The sequence below is a fragment of the Zonotrichia leucophrys genome, chromosome 1 (assembly GCF_028769735.1).
Source record: "Zonotrichia leucophrys gambelii isolate GWCS_2022_RI chromosome 1, RI_Zleu_2.0, whole genome shotgun sequence".
NCBI classification, from domain to species: domain Eukaryota; kingdom Metazoa; phylum Chordata; class Aves; order Passeriformes; family Passerellidae; genus Zonotrichia; species Zonotrichia leucophrys.
In genome coordinates this window covers 86,660,636-86,682,890 of record NC_088169.1, presented here as the reverse complement: position 1 = coordinate 86,682,890, position 22,255 = coordinate 86,660,636, and the positions used below count along the sequence as shown (strand labels likewise).

The 22,255-nt window shown below is 45.0% G+C and overlaps 1 protein-coding gene across 6 annotated transcripts in view; it reads left to right on the top strand.

Moving 5' to 3' along the window:
• MYO7A (myosin VIIA) overlaps positions 1-22,255 on the top strand; it is a 99,012-nt gene that overhangs the window by 69,356 nt on the left and 7,401 nt on the right. For 3 of the 6 annotated variants that reach the window (XM_064720496.1, XM_064720486.1, XM_064720476.1), the window contains 23 exons: positions 781-865; positions 1,737-1,955; positions 2,138-2,245; positions 2,794-3,003; positions 3,551-3,754; positions 4,532-4,708; positions 6,339-6,428; positions 7,631-7,758; positions 8,286-8,412; positions 12,184-12,303; positions 13,013-13,186; positions 14,362-14,589; positions 15,013-15,183; positions 16,183-16,300; positions 16,581-16,707; positions 16,822-16,991; positions 17,099-17,289; positions 17,818-17,942; positions 18,679-18,836; positions 19,319-19,472; positions 19,590-19,745; positions 20,100-20,205; positions 21,895-22,008. In XM_064720496.1, the coding sequence (XP_064576566.1) occupies positions 781-865; positions 1,737-1,955; positions 2,138-2,245; positions 2,794-3,003; positions 3,551-3,754; positions 4,532-4,708; positions 6,339-6,428; positions 7,631-7,758; positions 8,286-8,412; positions 12,184-12,303; positions 13,013-13,186; positions 14,362-14,589; positions 15,013-15,183; positions 16,183-16,300; positions 16,581-16,707; positions 16,822-16,991; positions 17,099-17,289; positions 17,818-17,942; positions 18,679-18,836; positions 19,319-19,472; positions 19,590-19,745; positions 20,100-20,205; positions 21,895-22,008 (3,460 nt within the window). Of the gene's footprint in view, positions 1-780; positions 866-1,736; positions 1,956-2,137; positions 2,246-2,793; positions 3,004-3,550; positions 3,755-4,531; positions 4,709-6,338; positions 6,597-7,630; positions 7,759-8,285; positions 8,413-12,183; positions 12,304-13,012; positions 13,187-14,361; positions 14,590-15,012; positions 15,184-16,182; positions 16,301-16,580; positions 16,708-16,821; positions 16,992-17,098; positions 17,290-17,817; positions 17,943-18,678; positions 18,837-19,318; positions 19,473-19,589; positions 19,746-20,099; positions 20,206-21,894; positions 22,009-22,255 lie in introns of all 6 variants that reach the window. The other 3 variants (XM_064720460.1, XM_064720469.1, XM_064720452.1) reach the window with 1 other exon arrangement.

The following is a 22,255-nucleotide window of genomic DNA, read 5'->3' as shown; positions in this document are numbered from 1 at the left end:
GTGGAGATCCCCACGAGACTGCCGAGGGAACGCTGGGTCACCACTGCTACTAAAGTTGCTCTCCCCAAAGCCCAAGGGGTTCAGAACTATTCCCTTTGCAACCCAGTTTCGAGACATAGGAAGAGGACAGGTAGCTCATGGCACTATTGTGGATGAAGAGGGGGAGCCACAGCGAAGGACAAGCTTCACCTATGAAGGAGGGACATTTTTTGGGATTTTATGTTCTTTGATTGTTCAAGCCACAGCTGTGACTCAGGTTGTGCTTTGCAGAAAGGACATATACTAAATAACTCATCAATCTTTCACACACTGATCATAGTGAGACGAGACCCCCCAAGGCCTCCCAACACAATTGTCTCCATGTTGTCTGGAGGTAGGATCAGATCAGGCTGAGGACTGGAGGAGCAGATAGGGATAGCAGAGTGTTGTTGGTGAGGATCATTTGAATTCAATCCATTTTTAGGTGCTAGAATAAAATGGGAAGGACACATAGAGAAGAGATTTTAGGTGTGAGAAGATGATGCTAGGCTGGGATTCCCATCATCTCCTGTTCTTCCTATTTCCATAATGTGGCATAATCTTCTGCAGAGACCTCTCAGAGAGAGTGCCCACAGATGTTTTTATGAAAGTAAGGAAAGCTAGGGAAGGAGACATTTTCAAGCCAAAAATGTGGTGGTTATTCCACCTGGACCCTCAGATTCAAATCTTCAAGAAATAAGGCTCAGGAGATGATGATAACTTGTCAAACCACAGAGGCAAATAATTGAAATGCTTTTGCAGGTCCAACTTCCTGAAAGTGAGAAATTCAGTCCTGATGATTCAGAGATACTGGCGTGGACATAACTGCAGGAAGAACTATGGTGCTGTAAGTACAGGGGTGCTTCCTCACACCTCTGCCTTCCTGCCTCTCTGACCTGGGACATACATAAGGGTTTCCTGGTTCAAAATGTCCCATTGAATGTCGGAAGTAGTGAGGTTGGCTTTTATCAGTTGGAGTGATGAATGGAAGTTTGCTCTTCTGCTTTGTCATCTCATTGAAGAGATCACATTCTAGGTGTCCTCTCCCCTGTGACTTATATGTCCATTGCACCAACTGGTCATTTGGGGTTTTATAAGTCTTCCCCTAGTTTCCAGATGACTGAAAACTCAAGACCAGCTTCCTCTAAAAAATGTACTCCATCTCCATGTGGAACCATATTTGAACTTCTCACCCTCCTAATCCATAGTCCTGTTCTCTCCCTGTTCCAACTGGTTTTGATCCAACAGCAGAGTCTTTTGGGAAGTGTGTTAAAGTCTAAAGTATCTCAATATAACCTTTCAAGCTTTCAACTTGATAGAAATAGCCACTTTCAGGCTGGCTAGGATGCTGCCTCTTGCCATCAAACAGCACCTTCACTGTCAGGCAGGGGTTTTGCAGATGCTGGACCTCCATAGGAGTAACCTTTATGGCTCGTGGCTACCTTGGGATGGCCAGCCAGACATCCTGAGGCCTCTCAAAGGCTCAGTGGGGAACAAACTGTGTTTGTCTTTCCTGGGCTTTGAATCAATGCAGCAGCCAGACAGCTTCATTTCTTCACCCTCTTGGAGAACCTCCCTCCAGAAGGTGTGCTGTCGTGGGGACTGATTTCAGTGGCCCTTATTTACAGCCATGCAAGCAGGAGATTAGCAGTGGAAATCTGCTTAGGGTGGGCGAGCCCCGGGCTGGCAGGGCGGTCTCATCCTGCTCCCTCTTGCAGATGCGGATTGGCTTCCTGAGGCTGCAGGCCCTGTACCGATCCCGCAAGCTCCACAAGCAGTACCACATGGCTCGCCGGCGCATCATCGAGTTCCAGGCGCGGTGCCGGGGCTACCTGGTCCGCAGGGCCTTCCGGCACCGCCTCTGGGCCGTGCTCACCGTGCAGGCCTACGCCCGCGGCATGATCGCCCGAAGGCTCTACAGGCGCCTCCGGGGCGAGGTGAGTGCCATGGAGGAGGAACAGAGATAGGGAGTGCCATGGAGGAGGAACAGAGATGGGGAGAGGGGAGAAACACGTGCTTCTGTGTCGTGTGCTCTTGGGATGCAATTTTAAAGGGGAAAAAATAATTCCAAAAATAATTAGATGCCTATTCAGAAAGGCTCTTCTGTTTATTCCCACAGTATTATCGACGCCTGGAAGCAGAGAAACTTCGGCTGGCAGAAGAGGAACGACTTCGAAAGGAGATGAGTGCCAAGAAAGCCAAAGAAGAAGCAGAAAAGAAACACCAAGTACATGGGGACTGATCTCTTTGTGGGGTTCTGTCTGTTCTCCAGGAACTAGTTTTGCTTCTTTGAGACACAATGACAAAAATATCTAAGGGATTTCTGCCCTGCTTGAGTGATTTGTATTTAATTCACCAAAGTACTCTGTGCTCTATTAGTTTGAGTCTGCTCCAGAATTTCTGATTTGCTGCACAGGAATGCCAGAGATTATAGTTATTATTCACTTTTGCTATTGTATAAAGGGGGAACTGGGACACTGTGTGTGTGTGGACATGCAGGGCTGTTGTATAAAAGAAAAAAATTAGGTCAGTGAGAGTTGCTGTGCATGGGCCAACACCCCTAAGCAGGCACTAAGGAATGGGGAAAATGCATTGCTTTGTCCTTCTGCAGCTGGGGAACTGAGACATGGACATGTCACTGATTTGCTCCAAGTCATGATACAGATAGAGTGCCCCAAGCACCAGGCAGCCTGCCTTCCTAATGCCGGGCTCTTTGGAATTTACTGCCAGCTCTTTGGAAGTAGTAGTTCGGTCATTGCACTTCTCCTTTTGCAGGTACGCCTGGCCCAGCTGGCACGGGAAGATGCAGAGAGAGAAGTAAAGGAGAAAGAGGAAGCACGTCGGAAGAAAGAGCTCTTAGAAAAAATGGAGAGAGCTCGCAATGAGCCAGTGAATGACTCAGAAATGGTGGACAAAATGTTTGGATTCCTGGGGACAACCTCCTCCCTTCCTGGCCAGGAGGGACAGGCGCCCAATGGCTTTGAGGTACTGGAGATGTACAGGAGCCTAGCTGTCACATGACAGGCATTAGCAAAACATTAATAGATCAAGAAAGAGTACAGTAATAAGAAAGTGGGTCTCTGAAGGCTTCCTTCAAGGTCAGGCTCTCCTGCGTGACCCCAGAGGGTATTGTGCTGTGGCTAGAGATGGGCAGGCATCCTGGCATCTTTCCCTGAGACTACCAAATGGAGGAGAGTGCTGTCACTATAGGGTCACCAAGGACTTGTGGCCTTTGAGATCTTTCCTTTTAGGTTTATCACTCATGGCATTTAGCTCTTAGACATCCTTTCCTCATGCTATGCATAGGGCATCTTGTTGTATCTTCTACTGCTCTGGGGATATTCCTGGGCACAGGCATGTCCTTCAAAGCTTGGGCTTTGCATGGGCTCTAGAGCTATGTTCCATGTTTTTTCTCCAGCTGACTTTTTGTTTTGGGATGGAAATCAGACTGGCAGAAAAGTCAGGCCTAAAGGGAAATGGTAGTTTGATATCCAAAGCCATGCTGAGTGTCTGACATTTCCTTCCACAACAGGATCTTGAGCAAGTCCAGAAGGAGCTGGAGGAAGAGGACCTGGATGCAGCATTGCCTCTCCCTGAGGAGGAGGAAGAAGACCTATCAGAATACAAATTTGCCAAGTTTGCTGCCACGTATTTCCAGGGCACAACAACACACACGTACATCCGCCGGCCCCTCAAGCAGCCTCTCTTGTACCACGAAGATGAAGGAGACCAGTTGGTGAGGCAGGAGATGAAAAACCTTGTGCAGGGCTGGGTGGGTTGGAGCAAACCTGGGGAACCCTCCAGCCAGATGGAGTTTCCCTTTTGGGATACACTCATTTGCTACATATGTGTCCATGGCCACTGTCCCACCAGTATGCTTTGAGTGCTGGTAAAACAGGGAATATCAGAGGGATGGAGCATTAGAGAGGAGGGTCCCTCTCTGTACCTTGGTGTTAAGACAATGAGGTGCTCAGGGCATGGGCAATGGAAATTGTTGCTTCAGCACAACTTGTAAAGATTCTAGGAAGTTGGAAAAGTTGCTTCTTACCCTGTCATAATCACCAGTGCGGAGCTAGAAGAGAAGAACTGTTTGTCCCATAGCAGCAGTACAGGAGCAGAAATGGATTGAACCTGCATGCCTATAATGCATATTACATTACCCATGAGCTTGCCTTCACTGTGGTTCTTCTTCCCCTGTGGGTCAGGAGACGCCAGTCCCTGCCTCTTGGTAAGGTTGGCAAGCAGCAAACCCCTTGTGGGGTTCACAGACACATTGATGGTGACACAAACACAGAGCCACACAGAATGTGTGGTCCCAGCCAGCAGCCTGCCCAGCATTCAGAGAGGACATGTGCTGCAAGCAGAACTGTTATGTGTGGCACAAGGAAGTATTTTATCTCCTGCAGATGTACAGAGAGACCACAGTGGGGATCCTGATGGATTCAGCATGGCTGGACCACCCCCTCCACTGCCCTGGTGTGAGCTAACAGGCTGTGACTTTCCTCTCAAATAGGCGGCACTTGCTGTATGGATCACAATCCTGCGTTTCATGGGAGACCTTCCTGAGCCGAAATACCACACAGCCATGAGTGATGGTGGTGAAAAGATACCAGTAATGACAAAAATCTATGAGACTCTTGGGAAGAAGACCTATAAGAAAGAGCTGCAGGCTCTGCAGGGAGAAGGAGAGGTAACTGTTGTGGCTGTAAAAGAGATGTTGTTATTCTTAGGTTTTGGTGAAATGTGTTGGAAAGAAACAACTTGTGGGGTTTGCTGCAGGCAATCAGTTTGTTGATTTTATTTGCACTTATGCTATGAATTGCCTGTGATCCTGTCCCTTCCTCACAGGGAGAGCTGAATGTCTGCCAGCTGAATGTTCCCCAGTGAAGGAAGTGCCCTGATATCTCTCATGGGACTTTGATCTCTCTCCTCCACCCTGCAGGGCTAAAGTACAGGGGGGAATGCAATGTCCTATGTTTCTTACTTGGAGATTTCCTTTTGATCTGCCCTGAGTCGGAAGAGACTAAATTAAAAATGTGCCCTTAATCTTGGAGCAGGAAGTAATTAGTTACCAGGAGATTAGGCTGTGGAAATAAATTTTTTTTAAAAAACCAAATCCCTATTGCATCCTGAGTGCCTTCTGGATGTCACTGGAGGACTTCATCTTAGTATCCTTCCCAGACAAAACATTATTCTGGAGAAATCAATGTCCACAGTGCTGATACATTTTCATCTTTGGCAATTGCTTTATTCAACGGGATGAGATATAATCCGCTATTGGCATCTTCTGGAATGCCACTGTTCAATTTTCAAGAAGTTTTCTTGACAATCTCTGTAGTATTTGTAGAGGTAAATTAACAAATCTCTTGTTCTTAAAATGACGATACCATTCAGCACTTCCAGTGAATTACCTGATGAGAGTAGCCTTAGGATCATAATTCTGTAAAAATATATACCAGGAATCACCTTTCATTCCTTCTGCCCATAACTTCTTTCTTGTTTATTACAAAAAGTTGTATTTTGGCCAACTGAGATATCAGGTAGAACAGAAGAGAAGGAAATTTAAGCTGTCCTTTTTGACTGTGGTTAAATCATCTCGTCACAGTACAAAAAGATACCTGAGCAAAATGATATGCAAATCCAGGTTTACAGCACCAGCTCATGTTTATAATGGATATAAACCATCACAGTCATTTAGGTGTGAAATTGTGGTCTTTTCAAAGCTGTTTAAATGGGTAGAGGTTAACTGGGCCCAAATTTTGCTATAAAAGCAGAAAGCCAGCAAATAATATGATGACATATAGTCAGTGTCTGGAACTGTCCCACATCAAAGGTGTCCTTCTGGGAAACCTGACAGAGCACAGGACTGGTTAAAAATTATGAAACCACAGGGGATGGACTACCTGTTCTTGAATCCCTGGCTAGATGACTTCCAGCTAAAAACCTGCTGTGCAAATGACTTGTCTCAGAGAGTGGTCTTGCTCATCTCATTTCCACTGTCATACAGCAGAACGGGGTGGACCTGGGCTCAGCACAAATCAGCCATGTATTCAACATAACTTTTTTCATATGTTCCCAATATATAATTTTGATCTGAGGGACACTTACTGATTAGAGAGTATTTACAAAATTCAGAGCCAGCCCTGGGTTATCCAGAGGCTCAGGAATATGGGTCCAGACTTCTGGTTCCCAGTAGCCTCTGACACATCTCAGTCTCTGCTCAGGATTAATGGTCTTTTGCAGGAGCCCAGGGAGGCAGAGAGAGCACTTGTGCAGCACTTGCATCTCACCACTTTGCATCCCCTCCTCTCGCTTTTCAGAGTACTCATGTTGATGGGCACAAGAAGAACAGTGTGCGGCACAAACTGGTCTCCTTAACGCTCAAGAAGAAATCCAAACTGACGGAGGAGGTGAGGGGAGACGCTTGGCCGCCTGGCAGCACAAGTGCCGTTGGATTGTCTGCAGCCCTCTCTGACTCTCTTCTGCTTTTCCCTAGACAACATAGAACCAGCCCTCCTCTGGGTTTGGCGCTACCTGTCTCTCTGCCTGAAAGATTTAAGGAGTGTTTAAGGGGAAAGGTTGGCTTCCCGTGTCTCCTTGAGTCATTCTGCACCTCGCGCCGGCCTCCCCTCGGCTCCTGTTCTCCATCCATCCAGCACCTTCCCTCCCCTCTTTCACAGCCCTCCATCCAGCTGCTGATACCTCTCACCACTCTGTGATGGTCTGATTGCTATCCCTGCTGTTAGTTTCCTGCCCGTAGATAGCAGAGATGGGGTCTCCAACAGCACTCTGCTCCACTCCTGTGCCAGGGACAGAATTCCCCATGGGAGCAGTTACCCCAGGCTGAGAGCTTTTGAGAAGTGCTATCTCAAAAGAGTCAGGAATGATAAATCTTTCAGGAGGGGGTGATGGAGACAATTGATAGACTGCCCATTTCCAGAGCAGGCACCATCTTACCTGGCTACAGCTGCTTGAGAGCATGAAGATTGCTCTGTGAGATATTTCCTTAGGGGTCAGTGGGGAGAAACAGGGCCCAATCCAGCTCACCCTAATTGGCTCTGAAGATGCTCTAGGAATGTCCATCTCTCTAAATGGAGATGGGATTGACTAGCTGAGACAGTGAGCTTCTAGGCAGACAAAGTGCCATCCTTGTTTTCACAAACAGCACCCTGCTTATGCAGTTTCAGCTGCACCATTAGCATGGGGAATTTTGCCTGTGAAAACACTGATGATTATTTTAATATGATTAGATTAAAGGGACAAGTCCTCCTTGGCAATTAGATGGTTTATTCCAAAGAACTTTGGTGTCCCTCTTCCAGAAGCAGGACCAGCTCAGAGCTGGGATACAAGGGGGTGCCATTGTAGAAACCCTGGGAAAGGACCAAGCAGGTAGAAGTGTAACTAGACAGGACCCTTTTTAATTTCACCCACACATGATTAAAGCCAACGCAGTCAAACCCTCCCATTCCCTTTAAAATCCTAGATCAAAGAACTGAGAGCCCTCCTGGCTGGTGGAGGAGTCCTTCTGGGGAGCACCACACACTTGGGATGGGGGTGGGGGGGCCCACAGTGACTGGCTGTCCTGAAAGAGACCAATATGTTTGGTTGGCAGGTGACAAAGAGACTTCATGATGGTGAGTCTACGCTGCAGGGTAATAGCATGCTCGAAGACCGACCCACTTCCAACCTGGAGAAGCTCCATTTCATTATTGGTAATGGCATCCTCAGGCCAGCCTTAAGGTTAGACATCAAAACAAAGGCATGAACATGCCATTCTTTCCATTCCTTTTTCCTTGAGCTTTTCTTGAGCTATTCAAACAAGTTTGATATTATCTGCAGCTTTACAAAGCTCTCGTTTCATTATTTTCATGGTTAAGTTGTATAATGCAGACTAGGCTGGATCACGTTCCTTACTGCCCATATCAGACGCAGTGGAAAGACCATGCGGATTCAAATATTTCTGGAAGTCCTAAAGACACTGGATTGGTCTGTTAAATGCCCACTCTTGTTCCTCACTTCTCTGTTTTCCATTTGACTATTGTATCTCTTTTTTTGTATGAATATTTTTAATGGTCTGCTAATGAAAAACTCAAACTCATTTCAGCTGCTAAATGAAGCATTCAAAAATTGAAAAGTGTCAAATGAAGGGCACTTGCTCATCTCTGGTTTAGCCAATTTATGTGTTTATGTTTATTAAGAGAAGTTAGTGTTAAATAATTCCTCTTTTTTATTGTTTAACTTTTAATTATTTTTAATTCCTATTGTAGGGATGAAATCTACTGTCAAATCTGCAAGCAGCTGACTCAGAACCCATCCAAAAGCAGCCATGCTAGGGGTTGGATACTGATGTCCCTTTGTGTGGGATGTTTTGCTCCTTCTGAGAAGTTTGTGAAGGTACCTTGTAGATTACATTTGTCTAATGAATTATCTACCAATACATTTTCTTTTCTGCTCATGAGACCAGCTTTTCTCTTGGGTTTCACAGTAGTAGAATCCTAGTCTTTGCCAGAAATGAAGATGAGAGAGTTCCTAAGGAAATTGTTCATGATCCAAGGTTCAATGATTAATGTCAATCAGATGAGTCACTCCTGAGAAGTGACTGTCTCTTTCCTGTGACTCTAAAGGTAATGTAGACAACCAAATTACATGATGTCTCCTGCATGTAGATGTGTGAAGATGAGATTAAGTGACTTCTGGTAGGAAATTTGTTTGTGGGAGCCTGCAAGTGGAATTCACGCAACCAGAATAGCCCACATTTCTCGTCTGTTTCTTGAAGGCAGAGGCCTGTGCATTCAGCATTTACTGGCTTTGACAGTATGACCTCAGGCATCTACTCTACCATAACTGGCAAGGTAGAGCACAGCCAATTACAAATATAAATTTATACTAAAAAAATGCACTTAGAAAGGGAAGGATTTAGTTTACATGGAAGTACATTTGGAAAGGTGCTCTCTGAATGATGTTATGTTCCCCATCATGTGTCATATTGAGAACATCCAATTCCAAACAGCCACATGAGATAACATGTAACCCATCTTCAATAGCACTGTGGATCAGCAGGACTGAAGTCAGTAGGAGATGCCAAGTGGCTGGCACTTTAGAAAATCAGGTTGTTCTTAAGCATTTTCTCTTTTCTGGGCAAAGTTCTGTTGCCTAGATTTGAACAGTGTGGTTTCCAAATTACTTAGAGAGTCATGGAATTTTTTGGGTTGGAAAGGACGTCTAAGATCAAGTCCAACCACTGCCAAGCCTACCACTAAAGCATGTCCACAGGTGCCATATCTGCTTTTTTTTATTTTATACTTCCAGGGATGATGATTCCACCACTTCCCTGGACAATTTGTTCCAGTGCCTGACTGGAAATAAAGATGTTCCATTAATTTCCATAGATATCAGATTAGATACTGGGTGTTCAGCACTGAAAGAGCTGAAGCCAAGAATAGAAATGCCTCCTTCATCCCCAGGCCTTGTCAGTGTGAAATCTAATAAAGATAAATCACTGGCAAAGTCACAGGAAATTAAATTAAGTGTGGAAATGAGATCTGAGAAGTATGGTGCAGGAAGTTGTGTTGGTTTAAATCTTTAATAATAGAAGGTTTCTTTAGGATAGTGAAGCACTTGTCAGAAATAATGTATAAGTAGTTCTGGAGGCTCAGACATGGAATCATACAACCACGGGATCATAGAATCACAGAAGCATAGAATGGTTTGGGCTGGAAGGGATCTTTATAAGTCATCCAGCTAAACCCTGCTGCCAAGAGGGCGTTCCTTCCACTAGACCAGATTGCTCAGAGTTCCATGCACCCTGGCCAGGGATGAGGCAGACACAATTTTTCTGGACAACCTGTTCCAGTGCCTTACCCCACCCTCATAGCAAATAATTTCTTCCTTATGCCCAATCTAAACCTTCCCTCTTTTGGTTTAAAGTAACTTCCCCTTGTCCTGTCCTTCCATGCCTTTATCAAAAGTCCCTCTCCAGCTCTCTTGTAGCCCCTCTAAGTTCTGGAAGGTGCTCTAAAGTCTCCCTGGAGCTTTCTCTTCTCCAGCTGAGCAACCTCAACTCTCTCCACCTGTCTCTATAGCAGAGGTGCTACAGCGCTGTGAGCATCTTAGTGGCCTCCTCCAGACTTGCTCCAACAGCTCAACATCTTTCTTGTGTTGGGGGCCCCAGAGCTGGATGCAGCATTCCAGCTGGGATCTGGTTAGGGCAGAGCAGGGGGCAGAATTTTGCCCTGCTGCCCACACTGCTGGTGATGCAGCCCAGAACACGTTTGGCTTTCTGAGCTGTGACTGCTCACTGATGGGTCATGTTGAACTTCTTGTCCATGAATACCCTCAAGTCCTTCTCCCCAGGATTAGTCTCAATCCATTCTCTGCCCAGCCCGCGTTTGTGTTTGGGATTGCCCTAGCCCAGGCACAGGAAATTGCTTTTGTCCTTGTTGAAGTTCATGTGGTTCACGCAGGCCCAACTCTTAGGCATGTCCAGGTCCCTCTGCATGGCATCCATTTCCTTCTATGATTCTGTCATTCAAAAGTATCAATTAGAACTGAACATTTTGAGAAGGATTTCATTGATAATGAGACAGGTCTTCAATATCTATTCCAGCTCCCAGATATTCAAGTTATGCTTTGGATCCCAGCTTTATCGCATCATGTGTTAAATATGGGCCAAGGCATATTAGCACTCCTGTTCTTTGCACCTTTCTTTCAACTAACAGTAGGTCTAGGTGGGAAGGTTCAGGCACAAGGAAGTAGGAATGTGAAAAAATATGTAATTGCATAGTTCATTATTAGCAATAGCACGATTAAACCTACACTTTGACATTGCATCAACCATTTACAATCATTTGCAGCAGATCTCTGCGGGGTGCGGAGGTTCAGGAACATCACACCATAACCAATATGATCCAGTGAAGTCAAATTAATTATACCTAAAAAGACTATATTTTTAATAAATCTCTACTGTCCATGCATCTCTAGCTAATACATGATTGGTTAATCCTCGCTGTTCACGCGTCTAAAATAGAATACTGATTGGATCACCCAATTTTTCACGCGTCTTGCTGTGGTCATCTGGCCCACCCATGACTCACTTTTTTCTTACTTTCCCAAGCTTGCTGACAAATTGCTGAGTCCTGATGACTCTTCTTCTTGTATCTTCTTCAAGGATATACCGACCCCATTTCTGAATATGTCCATTATTCATTGTTTGTGAACGTGTCCATTGTCCATTATTACAAGCAGGCTGGATTGCACATCGGCTGAATATGGCCATTGTCTAGCAAGAACTCCTCAATCTGCGTCCCTATAACCTATAACCTCTCATCCCTATAACCTACCTGTGTTACATTGGTACTCCATACTGTCTCTGTAAGTTAGGATTGACAGAGATACCTGTCTCTCTGGCGTGTTATTTATGGCTGACAGTGTTACAAAGCAGTCTGTGTTTCTGAAGGAATAGCTATGTGTTATCATTCAGAGAACTCTATCTTTCTATAAAGTCTCTCAGAAAAAATTGGTTTACAGATTTATTAGTCTTTGCTAACATTTTGGCCAAAGTGTTTGTGTAAAATTTTTGAGTGTGTTATCTTTCATATTGTGGAAATCAGAATAATGTCGTTATGTTTTTAACATACACTGAAGTGCTTCAAATTCTATTTTAGGTCAAAATGCTATTTGAAATCTGACTAGGGAGATATCTATTAATGTCACTGTGAAAGATCTTTTGTGCTTTCAGTTAAATGTTCTGAGTAGCACTCATTTACAATCCTCTGGAATCATTACTTATACATGTTTTTCATTTGCTCCCATCTTTTTGGCCGACATTCAATAACATTTTATAACACATCTTTAAAATACAAAGATAGAAATCACTGGCAGCAATAGCAGGAACAGAAGAGCTTCTGCTCTGGCTTCAATCAAAGGTCTATCTGGTCTGGTATCTTATATCCTCTGAGGCCAGAAATGCACAGTAGAAGAACAAGGCAGGGGTGCAGACTGTGTACTGTCTCTCAGCTTCCAGTGATGTGATGCAGTAACATCCAAGCCTGAGTGGTATCACTGTCATTAGTCACAGAGGGCTTTTCTCCAATAAAACATTACTTTTTGCAAATGCTTGGCCTCTGTTTAGACCTTCGGCTTAAATGTGTTCCCTGCTGCCAACAGTATTTAAGGAACTTTATCAACGGAGGCCCCCCGGGTTACGCTCCCTATTGTGAAGAGAGACTGAGGCGGACGTTTGCCAACGGGACAAGGACACAGCCACCCAGCTGGCTGGAGCTGCAGGTATGAGCCCCTCCATGTCCTCCCCAGGGTACTGGGGCTTAGGGTTTAAGTCTTCCACTGTCACAAGAACCACATCTCTGTCAGGACAGAATGTGGGACAGCAGAATGCCTATTTCTGTCAACAGTTTTCATGAAATTCCAACATATTGCGTTCCCTGTACATCCTGGATGTGCTCCAGAGTATGTTGAAGATCAATCCTTTTGGCTGCATCAGTATTTGTAAATTAAAAATGTGCTGTTGGCATTGAGTCCAGCTGGCACAGAGCAAGCTCCTGTGTGTTCAAAAAACCATCTTCCAGATGAAAGTGGCTGCAGGCCAACTGCCTCCCATGAGTGGTCCCTGGGGCTTGTTTGGGGATAATTATGGCTGGAACAGGCAATTTGTGCAAATTTGCTCATTTTCTAAACTGGTCTGCAAGCATATACAGCTGTGTTCCAATGTCTATGAGCATTCCCAAGCATGTTTTTATTTTCTGGATTAGGCACCTTGATGACTGAATGTAGTAAATAAAATATCTGTGACTTCTAAGTGCTTCCAGTGGCTGGCTGTACATTATCCTGTTGATAAATATGGTGAGGTAGCACTGAAAAGCAGCCAGTCAGTGGGATCAGGAATTAGTAAGTGATTACCAGAGTGGGGTGGAGGAGTATGCAGGCCAATAGTATTGAAATGCACATAACATTATAAAGTTTGACTTTAATCCTTCAGGCGACCAAGTCCAAGAAACCAATCATGCTGCCTGTCACGTTTATGGATGGCACGACAAAGACACTGTTGACAGACTCTGCAACAACTGCTAAAGAGCTCTGTAATTCTTTGGCTGACAAAATCAGCCTGAAGGACCGATTTGGCTTTTCGCTCTACATTGCACTTTTTGACAAGGTACATCTTAACTTCTGTTCCTGAATAGTTCTGGAAAAGAAGGGGGAGGTTCTCCTTGCTGTCACATAACTTCCAGAAGGCAGAGGGATTATTTCTACAGTGCAAATGTCAGCATGATTTTCACAAAAAGAGTAGTCAAACTATGCAGCTGGGTTGTAGGAAAATCTCTCTCCTCTGAATATCCTTGGAGATATTCAGAGTTTAACAGGAAAATGCACAGAGAAACCCATTCAAAGATGCACCTGTTCTGACTAGTCTGGTGGACCAGAAACCTTCAGAAATTCCTTTCCTCCTAGAAGCTTATGTGATGCTATTCTCTTACTCTCAGTTAAGCTTATTAGAGATGAATTTCCAGTAAAACATCCTACCTGGATTTTTATGCAAGGGAGCCAATTAGATTTAATTGGAAAGCTAACAGTTGAAATTAAGCATCTGAAATGAGATAAAATCCAAACTGCCATGCCTGCATTGGCATTTAACCTACTTTATTTGACCTAAAAATATATATTTCTCAGAAATTCTATTAAAATAAAGGTGAGCATAAATGAGAGGGGCAAAGCTTCATCAGGTGAGACAACAGCTGCAAGTCAATGAAACTCAAGTATACCAAGAGCTGCTGTATAAGAGGATGAAGTATATTCTCACCTACAGATGTGGCCACCTCTGCCTCTAGGTGGGGAAGAAAATGGTTTACACTCTGTGTTCTTCATCTTTTTTGAGGAGACATTCAGCAAAGGTTGCTAAGTCTGAGGAGATGTACTGCTTTGGGGGCTTCATGGCAGACCCCAGTGAGGAGACATGTAAATTTCTGTAACGGGACAGGCTCTTTTATTCTGGGTTTTTCTGATGCTTAGCTAGGTTGGATTCAAGTCCATGACTTTGAAACAGCACATTTCAAAGCACAGTATGAATCAACAATAGTTTAAAATGGGACCATTGACTTTGCTGAATCATGTTGATGGTCTTCTTTCAGTCTGGATGGGAAGCTGGAGCTCAAAATGTAATGGCTCACCCAGCCATGCTGCAGGACTCAGCTGGCTAGATGACATAGACCATTGATTATTTTTGTTATTCTGATTATAAAGGTAGTCTGAGTTACTAAAAAATAGATCTCTCTACCTAAAATGGTCTGCATTTGTTCAGGTGAATGGCACATTTCTCTCTGCTCTGCCTAGGTGTCCTCACTGGGGAGTGGCAATGACCACGTGATGGATGCTGTGTCCCAGTGCGAGCAGTATGCCAAGGAGCAGGGAGCACAGGAGCGCAATGCACCATGGCGGCTCTTCTTCAGGAAGGAGATCTTCACCCCCTGGCACAACCCTAGCGAGGACAATGTGGCCACCAATCTCATCTACCAACAGATTGTGCGGGGAGTGAAGTTTGGGGAGTACCGGTGTGACAAGGTGTGTGACCTCAGCAGCTCCCAGTCTGGTCCAACAAGTATCTTTGAGATGGTGAAATAGGTTACAATGAAGGGGATGATAAATATTCCTCCCTGGAAACCCATTAGCTTGGGCATTATGGTACTCACTTGGAAAACAGGAGCTACAGCAATCAGATTCTCTTGACTGGGCTTGGAAACTTCCATGTGCTGCATGAGCATTCTTAACAATGAACATGGTAAGGCTTAATCATAGCTTTCAGTGGTCAATGCCCTGAACTTTAGATGTGCAAAAAGGTGCAAAAGGTGAAGTTCTGCCAAAAAGAAGCATCCCCACACAATTATGTAGTACACCCAGCCTCCACAACATGCTTCTTGAGTAGTGGAGGATGGATGTTGTGATGACTTGGTGACAGCATTAACTTGATTTGTTTGGCTCCCACAGGAGGAAGATCTGGCAGAACTGGCTTCCCAGCAGTACTATGTGGACTACGGGTCAGAAATGGTACTGGAAAGGCTGCTAAATCTAATTCCATCCTACATTCCAGACAGAGAGATCACAGCTTCAAAAACAGTGGAAAAATGGGCTCAGCTCATTATAGCTGCACATAAAAAGGTGGGGACAATAGATCATCTGTCAAGGACCATGTCATGTTTCAATAGCTTCATTTGCCTTTTAAACATGTGTCAGACATCATAGCTCAGCTCTTAGCCTGGCCTAAAGCTAAAACTGTGAGAAAGGGTAGGGCTAGTACTCACCATATTCAGCTTTACCATTGGTTTTTATGCAAGATCTGGCAAAAGACATCCTGCAAATATTTACTGTGAGATGCAAAACACCGTCTCAGGGATGGCATTCCTGTTACACGAGATTGTGGTGTTACCGGTTGTATTACAGAGAAGGTTCATGTCTCTGGGTAATGTCAGGGCTTTATTGTGCCAAGCACTGTATAAAACCTCCCTGGCCTCAATTAGAACATTTGTGACACTTTCACACGACAACACTTCCCAGTACTCATTACCCAGTACTCCTGACCACTCATGAGGGGTGATGTTCCTGGCATGAGCATGGGCATTCATTTAACATCAGGAGCCATCTTCAGATCAGGATCCCTACTATGTAAACATCTCCATGTGCATGGAGAATCCCACCTGAACTTAACTGTCAGTGGAGACACAGGGATTCACTTGGATCTTGCACATCCCCCATCAGCCTGTCGGCTTTGTACAGAAGCGTCACGTGTCTAAGGATGCCCTAAATAAGGGGCTTAAGGGATGAGTGTCTGCTTCCAGCTAAAGGAATGTCAAGCTGAAAAGCAAACACTTACTTTAGGGAAACCCACAGTCTAGTGAGACAAACCTCCCTGAGACTGGTCACTCCAAATGCTTGCCCAGCCTTCTCCAAGTCAAATTATTCCATAAAGTGGGAACTGAAGGCCAGGACTTTGACCAAACTGTCACTTGTTCCCGTAGTAGTTTGGCCCTTAGCCCCACTGAGACCTCAATTAATATTTGGTCCAAGATCTTCAGGTTACATGGATTGATTTTCCTTGCTCCCTTCCTGGATATAACTGTGTTTTGCTTCATGTTGGTTGTGGTTTGCTTTTTTCTGTAGGGAATTTATACTCAGAAGAGGACAGACCCAAAAAAGGTCAAGGAAGAAGTAGTGGATTTTGCACGTTTCAAGTGGCCTTTGCTGTTTTCTCGATTTTATGAAGCCTTCAAATTCTCAGGTGAGTCAGTAGAGCACATCCCTAGAGCACAAGCTGCTCTAAAGCAAAAGGAAGGAGAGGTGGGGATTCCAGAGACAAGAAGGGGGCCTTCTAGATGGTCTTTTTTGGACACATTATTTTTTGTTGCATTCTGATTAGCAATGGCTCAGGCTTTGGGTCTGCCACTATTTCTCTCCCTTAAAAAACCACAGAGCTTTTTGATAATTGCATCCTCCTTTAAAACATTTTCCATATCCTAAGACCTTTCATGAGCTGATTGAATGTCTTGTCTTAACCCCAGGGCCAAGCCTGCCTAAAAATGATGTGATTGTAGCTGTCAACTGGACAGGGGTGTACTTTGTGGATGAACAGGAGCAGGTTCTCTTAGAGCTTTCTTTCCCAGAGATCACAGCTGTGTCAAGCAGCAGGTAAGGAGGAATAGACTGGGCTGGCAATCTCACCATAGATCTGTCTTCTTCCAGGCTTTGCCTGTGGATGTCATTATGTTTCATGTTTATGTCTCCTATAAAAATATATCCCAGAGGAGGAAAGCTGCAAGGGCAGAGTTTCACCCTGGCCACCATTAAAGGTGATGAATACACTTTCACCTCCAACAATGCAGAGGACATCCGGGACCTCGTGGTGACCTTCCTTGAAGGACTAAGGAAACGATCCAAGTATGTGGTCACTCTCCAAGACAACCCAAATCCAGGCAAGTAAATAGCCCAACTCAGTGGTAAATGTAGAGATAGATTTAATATTCCTGAGGAATTTGGAAAAAAAAACACTGCTAACTAATGGTTGGGGTTTTTTTTGCAGTGGGAGAAGAATCTGGGTTCCTCAGCTTCCTTAAAGGAGACTTGATAGTTCTGGACCAGGACACAGGAGAACAAGTGATGAACTCGGGGTGGGCTAATGGGTTCAATGAGCGGACCAAGCAGAGAGGGGATTTCCCAACTGATTCCGTCTATGTCTTGCCTACCGTCACCATGCCTCCATTGGAGATTGTGGTAAGCAGTCTTATGGAGCTACACAACTTGGTACAATGTCCTGGGAGGTCAAAGCCTTCACGGAGTGCTTAGATCTGGCCAAGTCTCCCTGAACGTAAGGCAGAAACCAAAGAGGATAAGAGAGGTGACAAGCTGTCAAGGCAAAAATGATCTCAGCCTTTCTTCTGATCTTGGCACTCAGGACACCACAAACTTGTGACTTGGAATGTCCATGAATTGTGCTAAATCCTTCCAGCTGGCCTGATTGCTTAAAGATGTGTTTGTGGTTGGAGGGAACTGCTACATTCACATGTGAAGCTGTAGGTTCCAGAGCACAGTATCTTCCTTAGGAAGTGATCAACACTATGGAAATACTTGTTATTCCTTGCATCAGTGATTGAGAATGGCAGAGAGAAATGACAACTGCACAGTTCTAACCAACTGTTAACAGGAATTGATGGATTATTCTCACTTTCACTGTTCTTGTTTTATATCTGCTTCCTCTGAATACATCAGATACCAGGTAACAGAGAGCTTTTCATCCCACAGGCCCTGGTCACAATGACCCCTGACCAACGACAAGATGTTATCAGAACCTCGCAGATGGCAGTTTCAGACAGTGAAGAAAGAGTAAAGCCATACACCTTGGAGGAATTTTCCTATGATTATTTTAGGTGATTTTTTTTAACCATTCTCAAAAATTATAGGAGTCCATCTGCAGGTAGCTTGGGAATCAGGAAATTTTTGCTACTGGGAAAGACTCTGAATACCCCATTGTGTGACTTTGTACAACTGCAACTTTTGGTTTAGGTGATGGCATTTGAGCTGCAGGTTTTCCACAGATAAGGTTTTGTAAAGTATTTCTTCTCAGCAGAGGTGTAGCAATTTGAAATTTAATATTATGTGGGAGGATGTTCTTAAGGCTATATAGGAATTTTCATCTCAGTTCCAAAAATTTAAATGCGCACCGCTGCTGAATGCAGCTGACCAAAGCTTCCACTTCTGTTTGGATGGGCTGGCAATCCAAACAGGGAGATCAGATCCTCTGAGATGTCTTCCCCTTGTCAGGCTAATACTGCTAAGTGATATTCTTTCAGTGTGGCTGTTCCAACCAGCCCGTTCATTGCCATCATCCTTCCTGTGGCTAGAAGCTTTTTGGGATAGGGTGGGTGATTGTGGTGTCATTAGTGAGGTAGAGTCTATAAGAGACTCTTCTGAACCATAGGAGAGTACAAGTGGTTCTCTCTGAGCAGAGCTGGAGCTGGATACTTGTTAAATGGTGATGTCCCTTTTGATGTAAGAGTTCGTTAGCCAGGTGCTATAAGCAACTGCCCTAGGTGAAACATTGGCCATAAGCTGTTCCTATTTTCCCTGTAATCTCTCCACCTCTTGCTTTGTGTTTGCCACCAGACCACCTCCAAAGCACACCCTCAGCCGGGTCATGATCACCAAGAGCCGTGGAAAGGACAAGCTGTGGTGTTACACCCGAGAGCCCATCAAACAGCCACTGCTGAAGAAGATCCTGGGCAGTGAGGAACTGTCCCAAGAAGCCTGTATGGCCTTTATTGATATCCTTCCTCTGCTTGGGAGTCCCCTTGGGAAACAGGTCTGACAGGCAAAGAGCTGAACTGGCTCTTTAGGGCTCCGAGCAAAGCCCAAAGAAAGGTTTGAGGTCTCTTTTAAAGGCTGTGGGACCATGCCACAGGCTTGGAAATGGGTCTGCACCACAAATGTTACCTTAAGCATCCTTGAAATCTGAGGTGTGTCTACTTCTTAATCAGTGAGGATTCAGGGACCAGTTGTTGGGTCCTGCTGGTCCACACACACTGACACTGTTCTGTCTTGATTCAGCTGACTCTCTTCCAAATGTACCTGCTGTGGATGGCCACAGCCCTAGTTAGTCCACATGGCCTTGGAGACAGAGTTTGATGCCAGAATATCCCTTTGCAGCCACTTCTGTAGTCATGTGTAGGATGTCTTTAGCAACATCATCAGCAGAGGGCCTTCACCAAATATCCCAGTTAGCTCATCCTTGACTCCCGCCTCCCACCTGTGCTGAAATATATGGGTGACTACCCATCCAAAAGGACCCGCTCAGTCAATGAGCTGACAGACCAAATATTTGAAGGTGCCTTGAAAGCCGAACCCCTAAAGGATGAAATCTACTGCCAGACCCTCAAGCAGCTCACAGACAACCACATCAAGTAAGAGCTCTTTGTTCCCCTTGGCCCAAATGCAGTAGAATGTGTTGGGCAAAGCAGTGTCTGAAGTGTCCGTGCCACGAGTGATTTTCTTTTCCTCCTGGGTCTCTTCTTGTGCAGATACAGTGAAGAGAAAGGCTGGGAGCTGTTGTGGCTGTGTACAGGCCTTTTCCCTCCAAGTAACATCCTCCTGCCCCACGTCCAGAGGTTCCTGCAATCCCGGAAACATCACCCCTTGGCAGCAGACTGCATCCAGAGACTCCAGAAAGCCTTGAGGTATGGCACTGAAAGACTCCTAGTCCTGACTGTACCACAACTTCCAAATATGTGTGAAAAAATACAGCTGGGAGGTATTTTGGTGTCTGGGGGCACAGTGAAAGCTCACAGCCTCTCTCTGTTCCACCAAACCGATTGAAAGGGACATTGGGTTTCTGATAAGCAGTGCAGAAAAATAGAAATTAATCAACTTCATCCAGGTCCATTTCAGTAATTTTCTTCTTTTTTGGAAGAAAAATAATATTAAGAAAATAGCTGAAGTTACTCAAAAGGATATGCATTAAAAGGAGAAGATTTAAAAAAAGGATTCTTGCTATGATGATGCTGTGACACTTGCCATCTCCTGTTTTGCAGGAATGGATCCAGAAAATACCCACCCCATCTGGTAGAAGTGGAAGCCATTCAACACAAAACAACCCAAATTTTCCACAAGGTTTACTTCCCTGATGACACTGATGAGGTAAATGTGGGAGAAGGAAATTCTTTTCTGTCAGGATGGTTGTCAATTTTCTTACTCTCAAAAATCTCAGAAGAGGCTAATATTGGTTCTGATTCAGAAAAGCTCGGGCTTTCCAGAAGCCTCTGGGCCAAGGCATAACAAGGAAAATCCATCCTTGTCTACTCAGATTTGTTGCAAATTGTGTTTTTCAATATATGGGTGCTTTGCTGGTGTTCACTGGAGGCTTTAGAGTATGACTGCAGACAGAGGGAAACTGGATGGGCTAATCTATTCACTCACAGTAGCTCTCAGGCCTTGGCTCTCAGTTATTTGGAGTATAACCAGCAGATATTGTCCCCCAATGATACTCAAAGGGGTACCATGATGGTCCCCCCAGGAAATGGGCAGACTATTGCAGCACTGGCAATTAGGTGACTGAAATTTCCCCCTCTGACCTGAGATGACACAGAAATGATACCTGCACTCAGGAAGCTCTCACTAAGCATCTTACATGCTGGAAAGGCAGCTAATCATACTGATGCCAGAGGAGATAGGCATGTCCTTGCACATACTGCTGTCTCACTACTGATTGGTCTTTCTATGAGGCTCACATTTCTCTCTTTCCTCATACCCCTGGGTACAACTAAATTTCTGTATTTCTAAGTGTGTTTATTTATAAAACAGTCCCCATCCATGGAAGGAAAAGTAAGATTCCTCTGCAGCAGCTAGGAGTGCCCTTGTTTATCTGTAATGGAGAGTTGAGAGAACTCTTGGGGTTTCTCATCACTTCGAGTATTTTTTCCTACATGACAATGGAATGAGCATGACACTACTTCATACACATGCCTCTGTGTGAGAGCCAGTAGAAATAGGCAGGAGGGACTTCTACACGTGGACAGGTGTGCTGTGATCCATTTGGCCATGGAAGCCACCAGGTGGAGAGAGTGGCATCATTCCAGTACCACATGCATCTGCACTGATGTGGTGCTGAGCACTAGCAGCACTGAACCCCAAATCAGACTCTTGTGGTATGTGGAACTTGGGTCCTGGTAGTTTGGAGGTTCAGTTGTGCATGTGGTGGTCAGAAGTTTAAGTTTCTTAAACTGCTATGAGCTGAATCGCATTAAGTGGGCAGAGCTGAACTGAGGCAATGTAAATGCTGAGCACAGCTCAAAAGGCAAAACCAGAATTGGGATGGCATACGAATGGGACAGACCTTTAAACATCCTATGCTTTAGATATCCATAAAACAGGAAGCATTTTCCCTCTATTCAGCTATCTAGAAACCAAGCATCTGGCTTAGACCTAGTCTAAGCCAGGCATCTGACTTCCTCACCATCACTGGACAGACAGTTAGGACAAATCAGCCTGGAGATCTCTCACTCTGTCTTTCCCACCCCTCTTTCCTCAAACAAGTAGTTCTAACACTTTGCTGATGGATCAGAAAAATCTCTTGCATTGCCTGGACAGCTCTGGATAAGCCAGTACAGAATATAGATACAGCATCACAAAGCACAGTGGTACAGCAGTAGCATGACAGAGCTTTTGCAGACATCCCTTCAATGCCCAGAGCCCCAGTCCACAGTGTCACTGATTTCACTGGTGTTGGGCATTTAAACCCCTTTGTGCATGTGCACCTGGAGGTCCTCAAAGAGAGCAAAAGTGGAAATTAACCCTTAGATGGCAATGGTGATCTTCCTCTCTTTGTAGGCATTTGAGGTGGAATCCAGCACGAAAGCCAAGGACTTCTGCCAGAACATCTCCAACAGGCTGCTCCTGAAGTCCTCTGAGGGCTTCAGCCTCTTTGTCAAAATCTCCGACAAGGTGAGTGACCCACCCAGGGGCTGAGGTAGCCCTGAGGTACCCAGGATAACCCACTTGGCAGTAGGTACACACTGGTGGAGCCAGAGCCATGTGGTGAGAAGCATTTCTCTACAAGCTGTGTGGCATTCCTAGGTCAGATCTGACCTGATGCAGGTGAGGTTTGCAGTCCCACAGCCCTGACTTGCAGCAGTCACCCCTAAGCACTTAAAGCACAGACAGGCAAAGCTCTCCTAGCCTGTTGCTGAGT